Source organism: Vulpes vulpes, chromosome 11 (assembly GCF_048418805.1).
Source record: "Vulpes vulpes isolate BD-2025 chromosome 11, VulVul3, whole genome shotgun sequence".
NCBI lineage: Eukaryota > Metazoa > Chordata > Mammalia > Carnivora > Canidae > Vulpes > Vulpes vulpes.
In genome coordinates, this window is record NC_132790.1 from 34,009,981 (window position 1) to 34,030,429 (window position 20,449).

General features: G+C 38.6%; 1 protein-coding gene and 1 long non-coding RNA gene across 8 annotated transcripts in view; one reads left to right on the plus strand and one right to left on the minus strand.

Moving 5' to 3' along the window:
- Positions 1–1,800: 1,800 nt before the first annotated feature.
- On the minus strand, positions 1,801–3,471 carry LOC112932315 (uncharacterized). Its single transcript, XR_011995153.1, has 3 exons — positions 3,332–3,471; positions 2,369–2,415; positions 1,801–1,910 (listed from the first exon to the last, which is right to left on the minus strand). It is a non-coding gene; the product is annotated as an uncharacterized lncRNA (long non-coding RNA).
- A 93-nt stretch (positions 3,472–3,564) lies between these two features.
- Positions 3,565–20,449, plus strand: part of ANKRD42 (ankyrin repeat domain 42) — a 63,273-nt gene continuing 46,388 nt past the window's right edge. The window contains exons 1-5 of one of the 7 annotated variants that reach the window (XM_072726038.1): positions 3,580–3,657; positions 3,712–4,603; positions 7,892–8,058; positions 15,891–15,998; positions 18,989–19,108. In XM_072726038.1, the coding sequence (XP_072582139.1) occupies positions 4,546–4,603; positions 7,892–8,058; positions 15,891–15,998; positions 18,989–19,108 (453 nt within the window). In that variant the 5' untranslated portion in view covers positions 3,580–3,657; positions 3,712–4,545. Of the gene's footprint in view, positions 4,604–7,891; positions 8,059–15,890; positions 15,999–18,988; positions 19,109–20,449 lie in introns of all 7 variants that reach the window. The other 6 variants (XM_072726037.1, XM_026015236.2, XR_003237451.2 and 3 more) reach the window with 6 other exon arrangements.

Here is a 20,449-nt window from a genome sequence, read left to right on the forward strand (position 1 = left end):
GAAATTTTTGCATATGAAAATGAAGAGCCTATATTTCTCTATTTGAAATGCCATCTCTGTAATAAATGTATACATGGGGTTATTTCTGAACTTTAGTTTGCTCCACTATTTGTCCAGTTCTATTTCAGCACTACTTTGTAGTTCTGATGTGTATTTGGGTAAATTCTCATTCTTTTTAAAAAAACATTTTGGTTAATTTTGCACTTACATTTTTCCAGATAAAAAGAAAATCTTGATTTCCACTAAAAATTGTTAGAATTTGTACTTAAAAGGCAACAAATTTATAATCTGAGTAGAATCTTTACAATGCTGAGCCTACTCATGTAGGGACACTGTATCTTTTCACTTAGTTCTGATCTTCTGTAACATCCATAAATGATGTTTTATGATTTTTTTATTTTTTCATTTTATGATTTTTTAATATAGACTTTGCTTATTTCTTGATAGATTTCTAGAAGATTTCACCATTGTTGCTAATGTGAATGAGTTCTTTACATTTAAAAGTTGATTATATCTAGTTTACTTTTGTTTATATCGTTTATAAAAAAATCTTCTGTATGTTGCTGAGCTTACCATCTTCCTGACAATATCGTCTTACTGATTTTCCAGGTAGATAATATCATTTATCTTAATTTCTTACTAATTTCATACCTTAGTTATTTTGATTATTATTACACTGGACTCAAAATTCTCAGAACAATGTTGAACTGTATGAATGAAGGAGATAGCCTGGATCATGACATTAAGTGTTTTATTTCTGGTTGATACCTTCATCCAGTTAAACTTTTGTTCCTTGCTTAATATAAATTGTATTTCTTTTTTAAAGATTTTATTTATTTACTCATGAGAAACACAGAGAGAAAGGCAGAAACACAGGCGGAGGGAGAAGCAGGCTCCATGCAGGGAGCCTGACCTGGGACTCGATCCCGGGTCTCCAGGATCAGGCCCTGGGCTGAAGGCAGCGCTAAACCGCCGAGCCACCCGGGCTGCCCTATGAATTGTATTTCTTAAAAAAATCAGTAATAAATCCTAATTTTTCAAGTGCTTTTTCAGTAACAATTAAAATCATAGTTTTTCTCTATCTACTAATGTAGAAAATTTTCACTAAGGTTGACTATTCTTGTATTGGTGGGATTAACCCAATTTGGTTATGACATTATTTTCTAAATGCACTGCTGGCTTCATAATTTCCTTAGGTTTTCACCTGAGTATTCATAAGTGAGACTGAGATTTTTTTTTAATTTTCATTATCCTTGTTTAGATTCTGTTATGGTTATGCTCCCTTCATAGTTGGGACATACTCAATTCTTCTCTATGCTTTGTTCCTGGTGACTTTGGTCAAGGATATACATGATATTCTTTCATGATTATCAGTTTATTAAGGTTTTCTAACTAGAGCCAATTTTTGAAAATCTGTATTTTCCTAGAAAATTGTCCAAATAAATTTTCAAGATTATTAGTATAAAGCTACTTGAGACTCACTTCTAATTTTGGGAGTCCCTCATATCTGTAATATGTTCCTTTGTTTCCATTATTGTTTTCTTTCCTTCTTTATATTTGCTAAGTGTCTATTGTTCTTTTCAAACAGCAGTTATTATCAATTTTATATTTTATTTAATTAATATCTGCTTTTACTTTTAATCCCTCTCAAGTTTATTTTGGGAGATTTTATTTTTTCTGCTTCTCTGCTGTTTCAGTTTTCTTTTTTGATCCTTCCTGGCATGTGTGTATCCTTTAAGGGTGTACTAACCCTCAGTGAGTTTATCCATATAACACAGCAACAAAAGAAGCCTTTTACCATTATTATGTAACTGGCTACAAACTGTATTAATTTGAAGTCAGTCAGAGTGCTGTCCAATTCCCCACCTCCTACTTATGTGATCTTGGCCAAATGTGAGCAGTTTCTTCATCTGTAAAAACAGAAATAATAATACAGATTAAGTTTGAAACTCTTTGCAAATCATTTAGCATAGAAACTGGCCCCTATAATAACTCAATAGATGTCTGGCAAGACAAAACACCTTAGCTGCTTTATTTCTAAAAATAAGGGGATTGAGATGACTAATGATTTTATTAGTTCATCCACCAATCAACTGCTCATCAAGCCACCTGCTAACCCACAACCACAGTTACTAAGCCCTCCCCCTTGAACTAAGTATTCAGAATGTCAGGAGCACCAAGATGAATCATGATACAATCCCTACCTTCCAGAAGCTCAGAGTTGGGGAGGTGGCATGACTGATAAATAGCTAATTATAATATAACGTGATAAGTAGTCTAATAAAGGCTGTGTATATTCAAAGGCTTTGAGAAGTATGTCTGGCAAAATCAAAGATTAGATCGGACACCTAATTCAGTTAATACTTACTAGCTGTGAATCTTCAGGCAATTAACTTTGGTACTTTGTTTCTCTATCTGTAAAAAGGAAGAGTCATACTGTTCTGGTAGGTTAAGGATTAAGTAAGAAAATTAATACAAAGTGCTTATTACAGTGTCAGACTCATGAACTCACCACATGACGATTATTAATACTGCTAATATTACAAGAGGCTATGGAAGTTAAAGAAAACCAATTTACTGTACTTCAGGGGAATTTTCCAAATGTGTTTAAAAACAAGACGTGGGGCAAGGTAATAAGGATGGGAAAAAAACAGGGTAAAAGGGGGAATCGAGGTAGGTGATATCCCTGGAGGGCAGATAATTCTAACTTCTCTGCTAAATTAAATCCGAACCATGTAGTCTCTTTCTTTTATTTATTAAGTAGGCTCCATGCCCAACGTGGGGCTGGAACTCACCACCCTGAGATCACCGGTAGCATTCTCTACCAATTCTCTACCAACTGAGTCAGCCAAGCGCCCCCCAATGTATTTTCAATAGAGTGACTGGAAGAATGAATACATATTAAGCAATACGGTTGCAGAAAAGGATTTGGGCCAAACTACTGAAAGTGAAGACTTTACACTAAAAGGAACCTTGGAGCGGTCTTTTGACTACTGACCTGTGTTTATACTGGCTCCCACAGCTTACCTGTTTGGTCTTAGCAAATTACGGACCCCTTGAATCGCCTCACCTACAAACCAGGGACAACACCTACCTTATAAAATTATTGTGAGAATTAAGTACCAAGCAATTACCCAAGAGCCTGGCACTAATAAGCATTCAATAATGAGAGCGGGTGCAGCTGCTAACTTCCTCGGTCTTTCTCCATACCTGTGCGTAACAGGGTCAGAACACATTTCCGCCAATGTTCCAACAAACACTGAAAAATTACACTCGGCCTGCCAAGGACGAAGAAAGGCCCCGCCCGGCCCGCGCCACACAGGTCACCTACGCAAACCGCAGTCCTGGAGCCTCCACCTGCGTCGCTGAGGCATGGAAGGCGCGACGGATGCCAGGCCATTAGAGAGACAGGGCCTCGGCACGCCGGGAGTGAGACCGAGCCGAACTTCAGGAGCGCCGGCCCGTACCACCAGCCGATTTCTCCAAAGGCGAAGCCCTGGAAAAGGTGGAGGAGAAGCCGGAAGTGACGCAAAGCCGTGAGGAACCGGAAATGACCGCAGCACGCCGGAAGTTTACCCGTTTCCAAGGCCGCGGCTCCCGCGCCGCTTGCAGCAGTTGGCTGGAATCGGGACGCTGGAAAGCGACTCGGAGGAGCGGGTACCAGCCGCCGGCGGCCGCCGCCAGAGCGACTCGCGGGGAGTAGCAATCGAGGACGGCGGCCGCCTCCCTCGCTGTCGCGTGTGGAAGACAAACGGCCGACACGGCCAACGTGGCGGCCAGTTAAGGGAAAGAGTTAGCGAAGACCAGGACTTGAGTCCCGGCGAAGACAGGGAAAGAATCTGTGACGACGGCGGCCACCGCTGTAGGGGCTCTACAGGAAGGTTGAGTGAAGACGCCGGCTTCTCCCGCACTGACTCAAGAAGGGTCAATGAAGACCTGGGCCATGTCTCTCGGGAGAGAGTTAGGGGAGATGGTGGCCGCCGTCACGTCAGTTCCTGGGAGAGCTTACGGGGAGACCGAGGCTTCAGCAGCAGCGACCCGAATTTAAGTGAAGTGGGCAGCCGTCCAACTAGTGATTGTGAGGGACCGGTCCGAGGAGACCGCGGCCGGTGCTTCAGGGACCCTTGGGAGGGTGTCGGACAAGTCCGGGGCTCTCAGCCCAGCGACCCCGGGGAGAGAGGCAGTGGCTACTGCAGCCGCCGCCTCAGCGGCTCTTGGGAGGAAGGGAGCGTCGATGGCGGCCACAGCCTCAGCAATTCCTGGGAGGGAGTAAGCGAAGACCGCGGCTACGCGGCCAGCGACTCCTCCGGGGTGAGCGGCAGCGTAGACGCCAGCCGCTGCCTCAGGGGGTTCTGGGATAGAGAAAGTGAAGACGAGGGTTTCCGCTGCGGGGGCTCTTGGGACAGAACCTGGGAAGACCGCGGCCCGGGTCCTAGCGACGACGAAGGCAGCCGCTGCAGCGGTTCGTGGGTGACAGCAAGTGAAGACCGCCGAAGCAGCAGGGGCCTGGACTCGACTCCTCCCCGGAGTCCGAGGGATCGCACCATGCCAGGGGTGTCTGATTCAGGCCCCTCCACCTTCTCTAGGGAGACTGCAACCCCATGTGAGTCAGACTCTACGTTCGCCCTGGCCTCTGACACTCGCCTTACCCACATCAGCGTTGGCCCTTTATGGCAGTTTCCTTTCTCAGCTGTTACTCCTAATTTTCCTTAGTTGACCTTTTTTTTTTTTTTTTTTTTAAGTTGACCAATTTTAAGTGGGTCCCAAAGCTGTTCATCTGTTTCTCATCCTCCCTCACTTCAGCTTACCTCTCTTTCTACCTGCACTATACCTGAGAGTTCTTGCCCAGATTGACATAAACGTTTGTTAAATCTTAGGGACCCTTGGCTTCTCCGCAGCATTTGGCTCTGTAGAGATGACTTTAGACTTAACCTAGTTTTCTTCCTTACTCTCTATTGCCTCTCCCTTAGACGAGTTTTCTTCCATCCTCCTTAAATGCTGTCTTTACCCCCCCCCCCCCCCCCCCCCGATAATGCCATCCCTGATGCTTTTTTTCTGGTATGAAAAACTATGTCTTAAATCCTACTGAAATCTACGGTGCTCAACCATCCAGTAAATATTTGAGTGCCTACTCTTTGCTATATCTTGAGGATATATCACTGAAGAAGACAGGCACATTCCTTACCTTCTCAGAGGAAAGAGAAATGCTGAGCAGATAATAACTAGTGGGATAATTACTATAAAGAGTAGAGTGCTGTTGGCTTCAGTATGGGTTGAGGATGGGTATCAGAAAAAAACAGAGACACCGAACACTGAAATCTGTTGCGGACTCATATATACAGCTCCCTTCTGAAACTGATCCTTTGGCATCTCAGTCATCACATGCAAAGTTTGTATCCATATGTCCACTCTGTCCTTTGATGTCTGCTATCTTAATGGCACCACACCACTCGGGTAACTAAGCTGGACACCTTTTTACATCCCCTTCAGCAGTAGGATGGTTGTTTTTTGTTTTTTGTTTTTGTTTTTTTTTTGTTGTTGTTGTTTGTTTTGTGGTTTCTTGACTACATTCTACTGTTCATGCTGTCGAGGATGCCTTTAATTCTTTTTTTTTTTAAGATTTTATTTATTCATGAGAGACAGAGAGAGAGAGAGAGAAAGACACACACAGGCAGAGGGAGAAGCAGGGTCCATGCAGGGAGCCCTGTGTGGGACTCGATTCTGGGTCTCCAGCATCACGCCCTGGGCTGAAGGCAGATGCTCAACCGCTCAGCCACCCAGGGTTTTATTTATTGGAGAGAGCTAGAGCGTGCACAAACCCAGGGAGGGATAAAGGAAGACGACTCCCCGCTAAGCAGGGAGACTATGGTGAGGCTGGATCCTGGGGCTCCAGGATCACAACCTGAGCCCAAGGCAGATGTTTGACAGACTTTGCCACCCAGTCCTCCCCTTGAAGATTAATTTTTAGATACTACCTTCCCCAGAAATCCTTTCTTCCTCCGTTTTCTTCCTGGCTATGTTAGAAGTCTTCTGTGCTTTCATAAATTTTTAAGAATATTTCTGTCATTGCTCCTACCACATTATTTTATAATTTGTTTGTATCTTTCTGTGAGTTTGGATAGAGACCATGTTATCTTCATCTTTTTATCTTTATGGTAGACACCAAATTAACGTTGAGTGGGTGAATGAATGAATTGGGATGGGATGTGGTGAAAAAGAAAAGGCTATAAAACTAGATGGAGTCAAGTTATGGGAGGGTATGTCTTGTCATTTTGAGAGTTTGGACTTTGTTCTCTAGACCAGCAGTGGATAATCAGAAACAGTGGAGTAGAGGTATGAAGGGATCAGGATAGTGTCTCTGTATAAAATGGATTAAAGTGGGTAGAACATCATTTGTAGATCTTGTAGTACTAAGTTAAAGGAGAAGAATCAAGGTCTGGCCTAGGATATTAAAATCATTAAACTTATTAAGTGGCCTGGTTATTTTTGCTGCCTTCCTTGCACCCTTCCCCATGTGTATATATCTTTATTGTTCTTAAAGGTCTTACTCAAATGTTTACTCCTCCACCATCTTAATTTTACCTATACTTAGAGCATTACTGTTGGTTTTATTACCTTATCGGCTTTATCCAAATAGATTTTAAAGTGCTGGTAGAAAGAAAATGTATTAAATCCATGTCCATTTTCCATCATATTGTCATAGTGCCTGGTACATGATAGATGCTCAGAAAGGATTTTTGAGTAACATGTGTAGCATTTTATTAAGGGGTGGTATAAGCTATGATTCTACCCTCAAAGAAATTAACATTTGAGTTGTGGAGAAAGGATATATATATATATATATATATATATATATATATATAGTAGTGTGTGTGTGTATGTGTATATATATATATATATATATATATATATATATATAGTAGTAGTACAAGATTGAGTAGATTATCTACCAGAAATGTTGGTGAGTTCTTTTGAAAACAATTTGAAGTGAGGAATCGTGCCTTTTTGTTTAGGAAATGTCTTGATTAAACTTTATGCTCCTTTCTCCTCTAATAACTGTTTCTTCATGCTTTACTTCTGGCTTACAGTGCACATTAAAATATTTCACAATCACAAGGTAGTCTTCATGTTTGAACGTTATAAAATATAAGACCACTGGAGTGTATGGAGTGTATGAAGTAAACATTGTGACCCTTTCTTAGTGTAGTACATATGAGAAGGATAAGAAAATCATATTGATAGAATATATCAGCCTATGTGAGATAAGGCTTTGGTAAAACCACTGGAGAGTAGGCCTTTGTTATGGCGAATGCCCTGGGTTGTAGTTCAGAACTATAACTTATCCCCTTTTCCTGCCAAAGACGTGAAATGATTCTTGACTTTTCACAGTGATAACCTGGTGGGTTTTACCTGGTGGGTTTTATCTGGTGGGGTGAAATCTATGGAAATGTAGGGGCCTTCTAAGAGTTTCTCCCTCATAGGCTAATTCTTGCCCAGAATTCTTTGTCAAAATTATCATTTCAGTGCTTCAAAATTTATGGTTCCAGTGGCTTTTGCTCAGGTAAGCTGAACTTGTTTGTGTTTCTCTGTATTTACATGTCTTTCCAGACTCAAGGAGGCAGTTGGCCCTGAGACCTTAGTTCTTTGATAAGTCCAAGAAAAGTTGTTGATTTTCAGTTTGTTCAGCTTTTCTTGTACCTATGGGAGTGATAACTTCTATGCTCTTTGTGTGTTAGAGCTAAATGGGATTAAGATGTTAATCACAAACATCCGTGTAGTAAATTGTTTGGAAAGCCAAAGTGATTTTGTGCTTTTTTTTGAATCATTGCTTTAGTCTTTTTTTTTTTTTTTTTTTAGATTTATAATATATATTAAGCAATTTGATTTTCAGTAGGTGCCCGGAAGAAGGTGCATTTTGGTAGCATTCATGATGCAGTACGAGCTGGAGATGTAAAGCAGCTTTCAGATATAATAGAACGAGGAGTCAGCATTAATGAAGTTGACATTCTCCATAAGTTTAGCCCTTTACATTGGGCAGCACATTCTGGAAGTTTGGAGGTAAGAAGCTGTATACATTATTAAGCTGAAGTAAGGTTAGCAGTTTTGAAGATTTAGCAACTAGGACTGAGATTTTATGCTAGGCACTGGGAATATTTTTCTTTTCAATTCTAATATTTGATGTTCTGGTTACTATGCCTTTGTAACAAGTTATCCCAAAGGGTAGTGGCATGAAATAACCTTTTGTGCTCAGAGGTAAATTAGGAATTTGGATCTCAAGGAAGGCACATCTCCGTTTCATGATGTGTGGGGCTTCAGCTAGAAGATTTAAATGCTGGAGCTGGAATCTTCAGAAGGCTCACACATACAGATGTCTGATGGGAGATACTGGCTATACGTTGGCCACCTTAATTCCTCTTCATGTGTGTGTGTGTGTGTGTGTGTGTGTGTTTAAGGTTATTTATTCATGAGAGACACAGAGATACAGGCAGAGGAGAAATGGCCGCCCCCGCAAGGAGTCCCATGTGGGACTCCATCCCGATCCTGGAATTCTGGGATCATGCCCTGAGCCAAAGGCCCACCCTCAACCGCTGAGCCACCCAGGTGTACTTCCATGTGGGTTTTTATGTGAGGTCCCTCCACCTGGGGCTTGTTTGTGATTCCTCACAATGTGGTGGCTAAGTTTCAAAGGCGAACATTGACGGTAACTTACAGAGGGTAATATATGAATATCTAGTTCTATTAATCCTAGCATTTTTCCTATAGTTATTTTAGATTTTTAGAAAATAAGTGGGATATTACAGTTGCATTTGAAGTCTCTTAGCACCCCTCTCAGGTGCCATTTCTCTCCTTCCAACTCCAGAGATAAACTATTACTCTGAATTTGGTGTTTAATGTTCCCATCTATATTTTGTTATTACATATGATTATATTATTGCTTTTAATGACATTTTATGTAAATGACATCATACATATGTATCATCTTGTAGCTTGCGTTTTGTGTTCAACAATGTATTTTTGAGTCTTAACTATGTGGTTACATTTATGTACTCCATTTCTCCTTTTCTTTTCTTTTCTTTTCTTTTCTTTTCTTTTCTTTTCTTTTCTTTTCTTTTCTTTTCTTTTTTTCTTTTCTTTCTTTTTTTCTTTTCTTTTTTCATTTATTCACGAGAGACAGAGAGAAGAGAGGAGGAGGCAGAGACACGGGCAGAGGGAGAAGCAGGCTCCATGCAGGGAGCCTGACATGGGACCAGGTCTCCAGGATCAGCCCCTGGGCTGAAGGTGGTGCTAAACCCCTGAGCCACCTGGGCTGCCCACTCCATTTCTTTCAGACATGTTATGATAATGCGTTCTTAAGACTAATATTAGAATTTATCCACTTTTTGATTGATGGATATTTAGTCTCAATTTTTAGCTAGTACAAGCAGTGCTTATTGAGTATTTTTATGCAAAACTTAATTCTTGAGTTGTGTGCAAAGCCCATTGGACTTTTTCCTCATGATTTGGGGTTGTGTGTGTGTGTGTAGCTTATTTTCATTACTACATTTCCCCAGCCTGTAGGCTGCCGTAGTTCTGTTCACTATAAAGTCCGTTTTTTTCCCCTGCCACACAAAGACTGCTTTCTCACACAGAGAAACTGTGTGATTTTTGTTTGTTTGGGCTTCTCTGCTTCTTGGAACCAAATCTGGCCCAGAGAATTATATTTAAATAGCTTGAACTTATCCTGCAGGGGATACAGTCACTAACATTGACTTAAGAAAGGTTTCAAGTAACATCAGATGTTAGTTTTAGAGTGATAACTTTATACTGATAACTTTATACTCTCCACCAGTTTGTGTGCCCTGCTTGAATTGTTGTAAACATGGATTTTTGCTTTGGCCTTTTAGTGTCTTCCTAGGAGAAATGTGTCACCTAGGAGAAATGTGTCTTGATGAGTTTGTAATGCTGGGGAGTATTTTTTTGTTTATTTCTGAATCCCTGTTGGATCTACATTTTGGCAGCTTTCCCATCTGTTCTGTGGTTTCAGATGTCTCCCCCATCAAAGATGGGGTTTTCTTCCTGTTTATCTTGCTCTTTTATTATTATTTTTTTAAAGATTTTGAAGAGGGAGGAAGTAATGATCTTATTCTTCCATATTCAAATAGGATGGGGTTTCCTCTCCTTCCTGGTATCCTTTCAGGCTTTCTGATTACTCTCAGTCTTTGGTTGACCTCCTCTGCTTCCTCTATAAATACAGGTACTTTTTATTCTTCTGCTAATGACCTTTTCTGTCCTATTTTTTTATATCCTCTCTCTAGGTAGTCTTTTAGAGTTCCTTGGCTTTATCACTACTACATAGTAAGCACGGATTTGCTTTCTCTTGAGCTCTGGCTTCTATATCAGATGTTTGATCAATAGCTCATGCATAGCTCATAGGATCTCAAATTGGTCTAAAACTAAACCAGTATTCTTTTCCTTCCCTTTCGTAGTTTTCCAGGCTAATGACTTTGCATCATTATTACATTGTCTCCATTTTTTCCAGAAGCACACAATATCAACATTTGTAGGAAAGTGTACTTCATAATGCACATTGATGCAGTGGAACTGATTACTACTAGATCGTTGATTTTGTTCCATCTTTGTCTCCTGAGTTAGTCTTCTCCATCTCCTAGCAGCAACTGCTTTAGAGCTAATTGATTTCTTTCTTTTCTGTCTCATCTACCTTTAGTACATATTCAATATAAAGTTACTGCTCTAAAACTAATATCTGGTGTTACTTGAAACCTTTAAATCCATGTAGTATCTATGAATAAATAAACACAATCTTAAAAAAAATAAATCCATGTAGTGACTCTATCCACTATAGGATAAAGTTTAAGGTATTTAATAGAAGGGACTTCTCTCTCCAACCTCATTTCCCATTGTTTTATTCTGTAGTACGGGTGACTACTGTCATTTCCCCCACTAGTCTGCTGTTTCATGTTACCATAGACTTGACACATGCTGTTTTATCTGCTTGGTTTCATCTCTTCCTATTGGTTACTTGGTTGAAAACCAGGTCAGACAGCACCCACTTGGCATATGGCCTTCTGTTTTTCTCCCCTCAACATCCTCTTTACCCAGGAGCTACCCTTAAATCTTACACATATTTTTAAAATTATATTTGTTTCTATTTATTACTTTGAGCCTCTTTTACATTTTGAGCTCTTTGAAGGTATCATTTGGGTTTTATTTCTCTTTTTTTCCTTCTGGCATAGTGTCTGGCACATTGAATTCTTTTTTTTTTTTTTTTTGGCACATTGAATTCTTAATGTTTGCTGTATTGCTGAATTTGTTGAATTAAATTGTGTGTCTAGAACAGATATTCCAGAAATGTTTGTTGAATTTTAACAAAAATAAATCTACACCAAAAGGTTTTGGTGCCTTTCTGCTTTCCAATTTAAAGATCATCACCTAATTTTATATTTGAGTACTATATTAATGCTTTTACATTTTGTTATTCTTTTGAAATATCTTAAGACTGTGGTACTTATGTTGATAATATGAAATATCACTAAAGAAACAACTGGTAAACACTGTGCTTTATTAGACTTCATTTTTTTTTTTTTCTGTCAGATGAAATCAGTTCTTGAGCCCCTGTGGTAAACTTTTTATTTCAAATATATTTTTGACTGCCAGAATTTCTTTTCCTTCCTTCTTTTTTAAAAATGATTTGTCTCTTTCTTTGTATTTTGTATATTTTCTTTTTTCATTTTCTCCAATTGTATTACATCTTTTACATTTTGAAGTTAACTTGAAATATAATAATATTTCATTTATGTGGGTGGGAATCAATATTTGAATATTCATGAATCTAAAATAGTTAAATTTATTCAAAATTGAAATGAATCTTATAAATAAATATAGTATATTTATTTATACTAGTTAAACTATATCTTCAAAACATAGATATTTATAGTTTTAGTTAAATTTCATATACTTCATTTTTATCTGCAACTTTGAGATTGAATTGTTTCTCATATATATCATGAATTAGGCAAAACTTTAATTCAAACAATACATTTTTATGAGTGTGTGTGTATTAATTTTTATTGAAGATGTTATTTTTTAAAAGATTTTATTTATTTGAGAGAGAGAGAGAGAGCACAAGTGGGGAGGGGCAGAAGAAGAGGGAGAAGCAAACTCGCCAGGACCCTGGGATAATGACCTGAGCCAGAGGCAGACACTCAACCAACTGAGCCACCCAGGCATCCCAAATATAAATTTTTAAAAAATAATTTCTTTTAGTTCTCCGAAGCTGTTTATAATACCTGCTTTGAAGTCATGCTACATCCAACATCTGGGCCCTCCAGACAGTGTCTATTGATTGTTTTTTTTTACCCCTCTGTGTATGGGTCACATATTCTTTGAATAATTATAATCTCATAGTTTTTTAGTTTGCCTGGACATTTTGAAAACTGTACAGTTTAGATTATGTATTGTAGCAGCTTTGAAGTCTGATCCTATTCACCCCATCCCTACCAGATGTGCTTGTTGCTATGTATTTTTTTGTTGATTTGCTATGTGTTTTCTTGTTGGTTTGCTTGGACTAATTGTGTGAGGTCTGTTCCTGCACAATATGTAGTCACTACTCAGTTTTTTGTTTGTTTTAGTTTTTAAAAATTCCTGTTAGTATTTTTTTTAAAAGATTTTATTTATTCCTGACACACACACACACACACATACACACATACAGAGGTAGAGACGCAGGCAGAGGGGGAAGCAGGCTCCATGCAGGGAACCTGATGTGGGACTCTATCTCGGGACTCCAGGATCATGCCCTGGGCCGAAGGCAGGCGCCAAACTGCTGAGCCACCTGGGGATCCCCTTGTTAGTATTTTTAAGTCTGGCTTCCTAAGAGTCACTTTTGGGTCATTGATCAGAGGTTGTGCTTAAGTGCCTTGAGACAGTAAGGATTCCATCTTTTGTTGAGTCTATGTGGTTTGGGGAATGTTTTCCAAGTCCAAGTAATTTACAAGTCACCTTGACTTTTTTTCTTTTTCTTTTTCTTTTTCTTTTTCTTTTTGTCCTTCCTTCCTTCCTTCCTTCCTTCCTTCCTTCCTTCCTTCCTTCCTTCCTTCCTTTTTTTAGTGTTTGCAAGGTTTTATGTTTAGCCAGGGATGTCTAGCCTCTTCAATCTTTCCTGAATATAAGCAGCTTTGTACATGTACATGGTCTTGTAGATTACAAAGGATAAGTGGAATCTTAGTAAGGCCTACTTGATGTCTCATTTCTTGGATATTTCTATTAATTCTCTGGGTGGTCTTTAGTTTTGCTGTTTGCCATCACCAGTATTGTGACTTCAGACAAGCTTTGATGTTGGCTTTACCAGGTTTTTGGCCCCTGAGATTTGGAATTGTTTTTAACTATGTCCCTGGGCATGGAATTTTCAGTCCCTCCAGCAAGGCAGTGGAGCTGGTCAGCTGGGTAAAACTTCTGCACGTGTAGCTCAGGGTAGGAATAATTTATAGTCTCAGGCTTTTTGCTTAGACTCCTCCTGTTCTTACTGAGATTCAGAACATTTTCTTGAGTAAATGCTTTTTATTTTGTTATTTACCTCTGATGAATTCCCAGAGTCTTTAAATGGTTGTTTTTGACATCTTTGTCAAGTTTTTTTTTTTTTTTTGAAGATTTTATTTATTTGAGAGAGAGAGAGAATGAGTACATGTGAATGGGGGAAGGAGCAGAAGGAGAGAAACAAGGAGAATCCTTGCTGGGGGGCAGAGCCTGACTCAGGGCTAGATCCCAGGACCCTGAGATCATGTATGACCTGAGCTGAAGTCAGATGCTTAACTGACTGAGCTTAACTGACTGTGCCCCCTGCTTTGTCTAGTTTTATTACTGTTCCTTGGGGAGGATTTGCCAGGTTCTTCACTTAGCCATTTCTGAAGTCTTACTGATTGATCAGTTGATTTTTGACAAAGATGCCAATGAAATCCAATGGAGAACAGATAATGTTTTCATTAAATGGTAATGGCACAGTGGAATAGTGTGAGAAAATGATATATTTGGCACCTTCTGTAAAAATATACTCAAAACAGATCATAAACAAGTTAAAATTTAACCTTCTGAAACTTCTAGGAGAAAACATAAGAGAAAAATCTTTGCAAATCATTTCTTTATATGGAACTCTCATAGTTGAGTAGTAATAAAACAAAACCCCAATTAAATGGGGACATGACTTTGACACTTCAGGAGGACATATGGATGGCAATTGAACACTTGATAAGATGTTCCACATCATTAGCCATTAAGGAAATGCAAATTAAAACACAATCAGATGCCACTACATACCTATTAGAATGGCAAAACAAAAACAAAATACGATACTACCAAGTATTGGCAAGAATATGGAGCAACTGCAGCTCTTATATCATGCTAGTGGAAGTGTAAAATGGTATAGCCACTTTGGAAAACAGAATGGCAGTTTCTTTAAAGTTGACCATACACTTATCTATGTTCCAGTAATCTTACATACACATATTTATTACTCAAGAGAAATAAAGAACTTGTTTTTTTTTTTTTTTTTTAATTTTATCTATTCATGAGAGACAGAGAGAGAGACAGAGAGAGAGAGAGAGAGAGACAGAGGCAGAGACACAGGCAGAGGGAGAAGCAGGCTCCATGCAGGGAGCCCGATGTGAGACTCGATCCCAGGTCTCCAGGATCATGCGCTGGGCTGAAGATGGTGCTAAACCGCTGAGCTACCCGGGCTGCCCAAGAAATAAAGAACTTGTTATATGAATGTTTGCAGTGGTTTTATTCTCTTGTAACTGAACAGTGTTAGCATGTAGTAGTCTCTCCATAAATATTTGCTGATAAATGGATGACTTACTCTGATTAGTAGTGATGTTGGGCTTTTTTTATCTTTATATTTTATTTGCCATTTATCTCTGTGACAGGCCAATGATACCTAAATGGTAAGCCTTTCAACAAATGATATGGCTATGACTGATGTGATAGTATATCCCAAACGTACAATCAATTCTTTAAGAAGAAAATTCTTGAAGATAAACTCTCCAAACCTGAACATATAAAGACTGTAACACCATATGTGGCACAGACCTCTAGTACTGTATTCTATTGAGACTATAAGTAAAAAAGATATTAAATGAAGATGCATTTGACTCTCTCCCCCCCATTTTTTTTTTAGCCACTTAAAAAAATTTTTTTTAGAGAGTATCATCAGAATAACAATGTTTGCTTTGATACAGGAGAATCTGGGCCCATTTAAAGATCTGTGGCAGGGCAGCCCGGGTGGCTCAGTGGTGTAGCACCGCCTTCAGCCCAGGGTGTGATCCTGGAGACCCGGGATCGAGTCCCATTTCGGGCTCCCTGCATGGAGCCTGCTTCTCCCTCTGCCTGTGTCTCTGCCTCTCTCTGTCTCTCTCTCTCTGTCTCTCATGAATAAATAGATGAAATCTTAAAAAAAAAAAAAAAAGAGGTTTGGGGAAAAAAAAAAAAAGATCTGTGGCAGAGGTTGCAAATTGGCAGCCATTGAGTGAATTTGACTCACAGATGTGTTTTATTTGGCTTACAGAGTATTGGTGAAATATAAGATTTGGATCAGTATTGCACTTACAGTAACAACTGGCTGCGATTAAGTAGCATTTACACCTTATGGACAAGGAATTTGATATCCAATTTGCCACAGCTCCCACTGTTTCCTTTGTTGACCCAAATATAAGACCCAAGTGGGGGTTACCATTTCATTGTTCTTGTGCTTTTGTTTTTCTTAAACCTAGCCCCTTCATTTACTTGTGGGGCTTCCCAGGCTGTGGTATTTCATGATGATAGACTAAATTTCAAAGATCTAAAGATGTTAAAAAAAATCTGCCTTATCACTTGTTAACATGGTTATTTTCTTAATTTAGTGTCTTCACTGGCTTCTCTGGCATGGAGCTGATACCACACAAGTAACCATGAGAGGTTGGACAGCAGCTCACATAGCTGCAATCAGAGGTCAGGATGCCTGTATGCAGGTAATGATAACTTTGGTTACTTTAAAAAAAATCAATACGTTTAGTTACTTTAGCTTAGTTTTGTTGGGCTATTGCTTTTATTCTAGTAATTTGATCCGTAAACAAGAACTTACTGAATTCCATGACTCAGATATTTGATATCAGATACAGCTTAAACAAATGGTGTAGGACTGGGGATCCTTTTATCTCTGAAATAGTTGGCTAATGGGTTGTTTTAAGCGATGTCATAGACATGCCCAGATTATCTCAATAGCTTTTCATGCCTAACATTTCTTATTTAATATATTTCCTGGCCAGAGTTAAATATTAATATGTGCAGGATCTAGCTTATTAGACTAGGTTATAATCAATGTAGTGAAATAGACTGGAATTTGGAGGAATACATAATTGTCTAAGTTCCTGCCTATAAGAAGCCTAAGATTCTATTTGGAATGACAGGTTCTTTACTCAGTGTATTATAAAACAATACAAAGTATCGTCTATGATTAAGATTCTAATGATAAGAAGATAGAGACATCATTAATGGAGGCAATAAAACTTCAACTAGCTGAAAAGAACAGGTTGATTTCAGAAAGGTAAGAAGTGATGAAAAATAATGATTATCATTTTTAATGTGTGAATTACATTTTCCCAAACATTACTTCATTTAATACAACAATCATATGAGTTCCCCTTTTTATAAACAGATTCAGAGAGTTAAGTACCTTGCCTGAGTAAGTGACAAAACCAGGATTTGAACCTAAATTTTATTTAGATAACTTGTGTGCTATAATTCTACATAAAGTGCTCAAATTGAAGATTACGTGTATTCAGGGATAAACTATTATATGAGTTTGACTAAGTTGTAGACGTTTTGTTGTATACTGTTACGGATTTAGTTTGGGTAGCCAGGTATGTAAAATGTCTTAGAAGTAGAAAAAAGACTCATTTATGAAGAAAGAGAGTTTTTATATAGTCTTATACATAGAACACACATACATACTTATATATATATGCACAAGCACATGAACATTAACAGAAGAATGAAGTAATGAAAACAGTATTTTAGGAAATTATTCTAACAAGGTCTGTATCTGGAATTACCTAGGATGAGGAGACAGTTTGGAGGCAAGAAGACTAGAGACTTTTGGTGTCATCACTACCCACAGAGGGCAAAATTAGGGAGTGGCAGTGGAAAAGAAAGAAAATGATTGAAGACATCTTGCAAAGCAGGCATGGACAGAGTATTGGGAAAATTTTAAAGTTTTGAGGCAGAATGGCAGATAATGATAGCTCTACAGATCGGGAAATCTGTTTTGTTTTGTTTTTTTTTTCCAGATAGAGAAATCTGAAAGGCAAGGAGATAGGGGGGCAAAAATGTTGAGTTCAATTTGGCATATGTTTAGGGCGCCTGTAGGTCATTCAGGTGCAGAAGGTCCAGGCAGTTGAAAAGGGTGCTAAAGACAAAGATTTCAGGAGTAATAAAGTATAGGGAAGAGAATAGAGTATTGAGGATTGGATGTTAAAGAATGTTACTAGTAGTGATTGTAGGAAGAGAAATGAGTAAAGAATTCAAAGGAGGAAGTCAGAGGTCCATTGGGCTGTACAGATGAAGGAAGAAGTGTTAGGTTGAGTGTCAGAGTTACAGGATAAAACTGAGGAAATGCCACTGGACTTGACAGCTCACTATAGGGTGAGGTTTGCTGTGTTTCCATGCAGTGGTAAGGATGGCACCCCATTTGCAGGTGGATTTGAAGTTGAGGCATTGAGGTATTAATTTGAGAAGTGGGCAATGAAAAAGAAAATGCAATAGTAATTTCAGGGGACATCAGGGTCAAATGATGCTTTTCTTCCTCTAAGCATTAGATCAAACCATTCCCATCACTCTCATTGTCCTTGTCTCCCTGAAAGTTATCTTTTTATTCTCAGAGATTTTGTGGTTCTTTTTTGGTACTATACTGTGTAGTTGTTGCTTATCAAGGACTGCTTTGTATAACTGATTATCTTTGTCTCTACATGTGTCCTAATTCCCTAAATTGAAATGTCTTCATATTCTCTATAGTGACTTTTAATACACAGTAAACACTTAGTATAGTTTGTGATGATTATTGAGTAGTTAATTATGGAAACTATTCTTAAAACTTTTGATAGGAATTATGATTGAGTCTTTTGCTAAGTTACTGGTAAATATAGGTTAGTTAAAAAAAGCAAGTCTATGGGAGTAAAACTAACAAATATTAACTAATAATTCTTATAAACAGATTACTTGGTATATATTTTTTGATTACTTGATTATATTATATAGAGGGGTGTGCTGTGTATATGATATAATTCGTAGACAGAAACTAGGCCAATTATAATTTCAGATGGAATTTCCTCAGATGCAGTTAGAAATTTGATTTGGAGCTAGAACTAGTTACTCTAATAATGAAATCCTTTTACAAAGTATATTAAAAACTCAGTTAATAAAAGATTCCCCTTTTGAAATAGTGGAAGTTGGGCAGCCCAGGTGGCTCAGCGGTTGAGCACCGCCTTCAGCCCGGGGTGTGATTGTGGAGACCCGGGACAGAGTCCCACGTCAGACTCCCTGCATGGAGCCTGCTTCTCCCTCTGTCTGTGTCTCTGCCTCTCTCTCTCTCTCTCTCTCTCTCTCTGCATCTCTCATGAATAAATAAATAAAGTCTTGAAATAGTGGAAGTTTACTTTTCAGCTTATTAGCTTAGCATTGAAGTATTTAACTTAATGGTTATTAATCTTTCTGAAAAGTGTGCCTTATAAATTATATGCTCTAATTAGAATGTGAAATCAGGTATTATAAATACCTTCTAGGCATGGTTAAAAAAGATCTCAAACATTTTCTTAGGATTAACTAAGAATTTCTCATACTTTGTGGCACATCTGTAAGAACTTATATAATAATGTTACATTATTACTTATATAAAAATGCCTATTATATCACACTTATGATTTAACATATATATTTATGCAAACTTCTATTTTTCTATTTTTAGGCACTCATAATCAATGGGGCAAATTTGGCAGCTCAAGATGATCGTGGATGCACTCCTTTACACCTTGCTGCAACACATGGACATTCTTTCACTTTACAAATAATGCTCCGAAGTGGAGTGGTAAGAGATTCCTATTAACATGTGAGAATGTGTAATCCTATAAATGGAGTAGCATTTGGTAGCCTAGTTACTTCTTTCTGACTTTTTAAAGCCCTTATATGACTTTGGAGAAGTAATATGATCTCTGTCTCTTGCTCTTCTGTCTTTAAACATGGGAGCAATAATTTAGATAAAGCTTCAAAAAGACCCAGTTTAGCAGCACAAAGTATTTCAGATGGGTTCTTCAGTTCAGAGTTTGGGAAGAATTTGAAGCTTCTAAACTCATCCTAACCAGTCATTGTAAATCTTTCTGAATTTCTGTGTGTTTACCTGTTTGTTCATAAACTAATTTAGAAAGTGATTTTTATCCCCAGAAATTTCATTTATTTTCAGTATTTATTTTATTTTCAGTATTACCCAGTCATTGTAAAAAAAATAACTTATAAGAAAATAACTACTTGTATCGAAGACATTATGGTAAGAGCTGGTGTTTCTATAGTTAGAGAAAAAGTGAAGGGCCTGTTAAGTTTTTTTTTCATTTACTCTTTGTTTATACGTTCAAGGATATAATTGCATCATTTGAATCCATCTCTTTCATTTTATTGATCAGGAACCTATGACCGGTACAATGGCCAGTTATGTTCTTTTTTTAAAAAGTTTTATTTATTTTAAAAGATTTATTTATTTTAGAGAGAACGTGAGTGAGAGGGGCAGAGGGAGAGGGAATATCAAGCAGATTCTATGCTGAGCATGGAGCCCAACATGGGGCTTTTTCCCCACAACCATGAGATCATGCCCTGAGCCAAAACCAATGGCTGCGTGACCCAGATGCCCTGTGATTTATATATTTGAGAGAGAGAGAGAGAGAAAAACACAGTGGGGGGGGGCGGGCAGGCAGAAGGAGAGGGAGAGATCCCAGGTAGACCTCGTGCTAAGCATGGAGTCTGACTCAGCTGGATCCCATGACCCCAACACCATGACCCCAGCTGAAACGAAGAGTTGGGCACTTAACTAACTGTACCACCCAGGCACCTCTAGTTAAGTTCCTTTTTATTTTTTATTTATTTTTAGAAAGATATTATTTATTTATTCATGAGAGACACATAGAGAGAGGCAAAGACATAGGCGGAGGGAGAAGCTGGCTCCATACAGGGAGCCCGATAGGGGACTCGATCCTGGGATTGAGGGAACTCTGGGATCACAGCCTGAGCCGAAGGCACATGCTCAACCACTGAGCCATCCAAGGCATCCCAAGTTCCTTTTTAAAAACTATTTTTAGTGATGCCTTGATGGTTTAGTGGATTAAGCATCTGCCTTTCGTTCAGGTTATTATCCCAGGGTCTTGGGATGGAGCCCTATGTC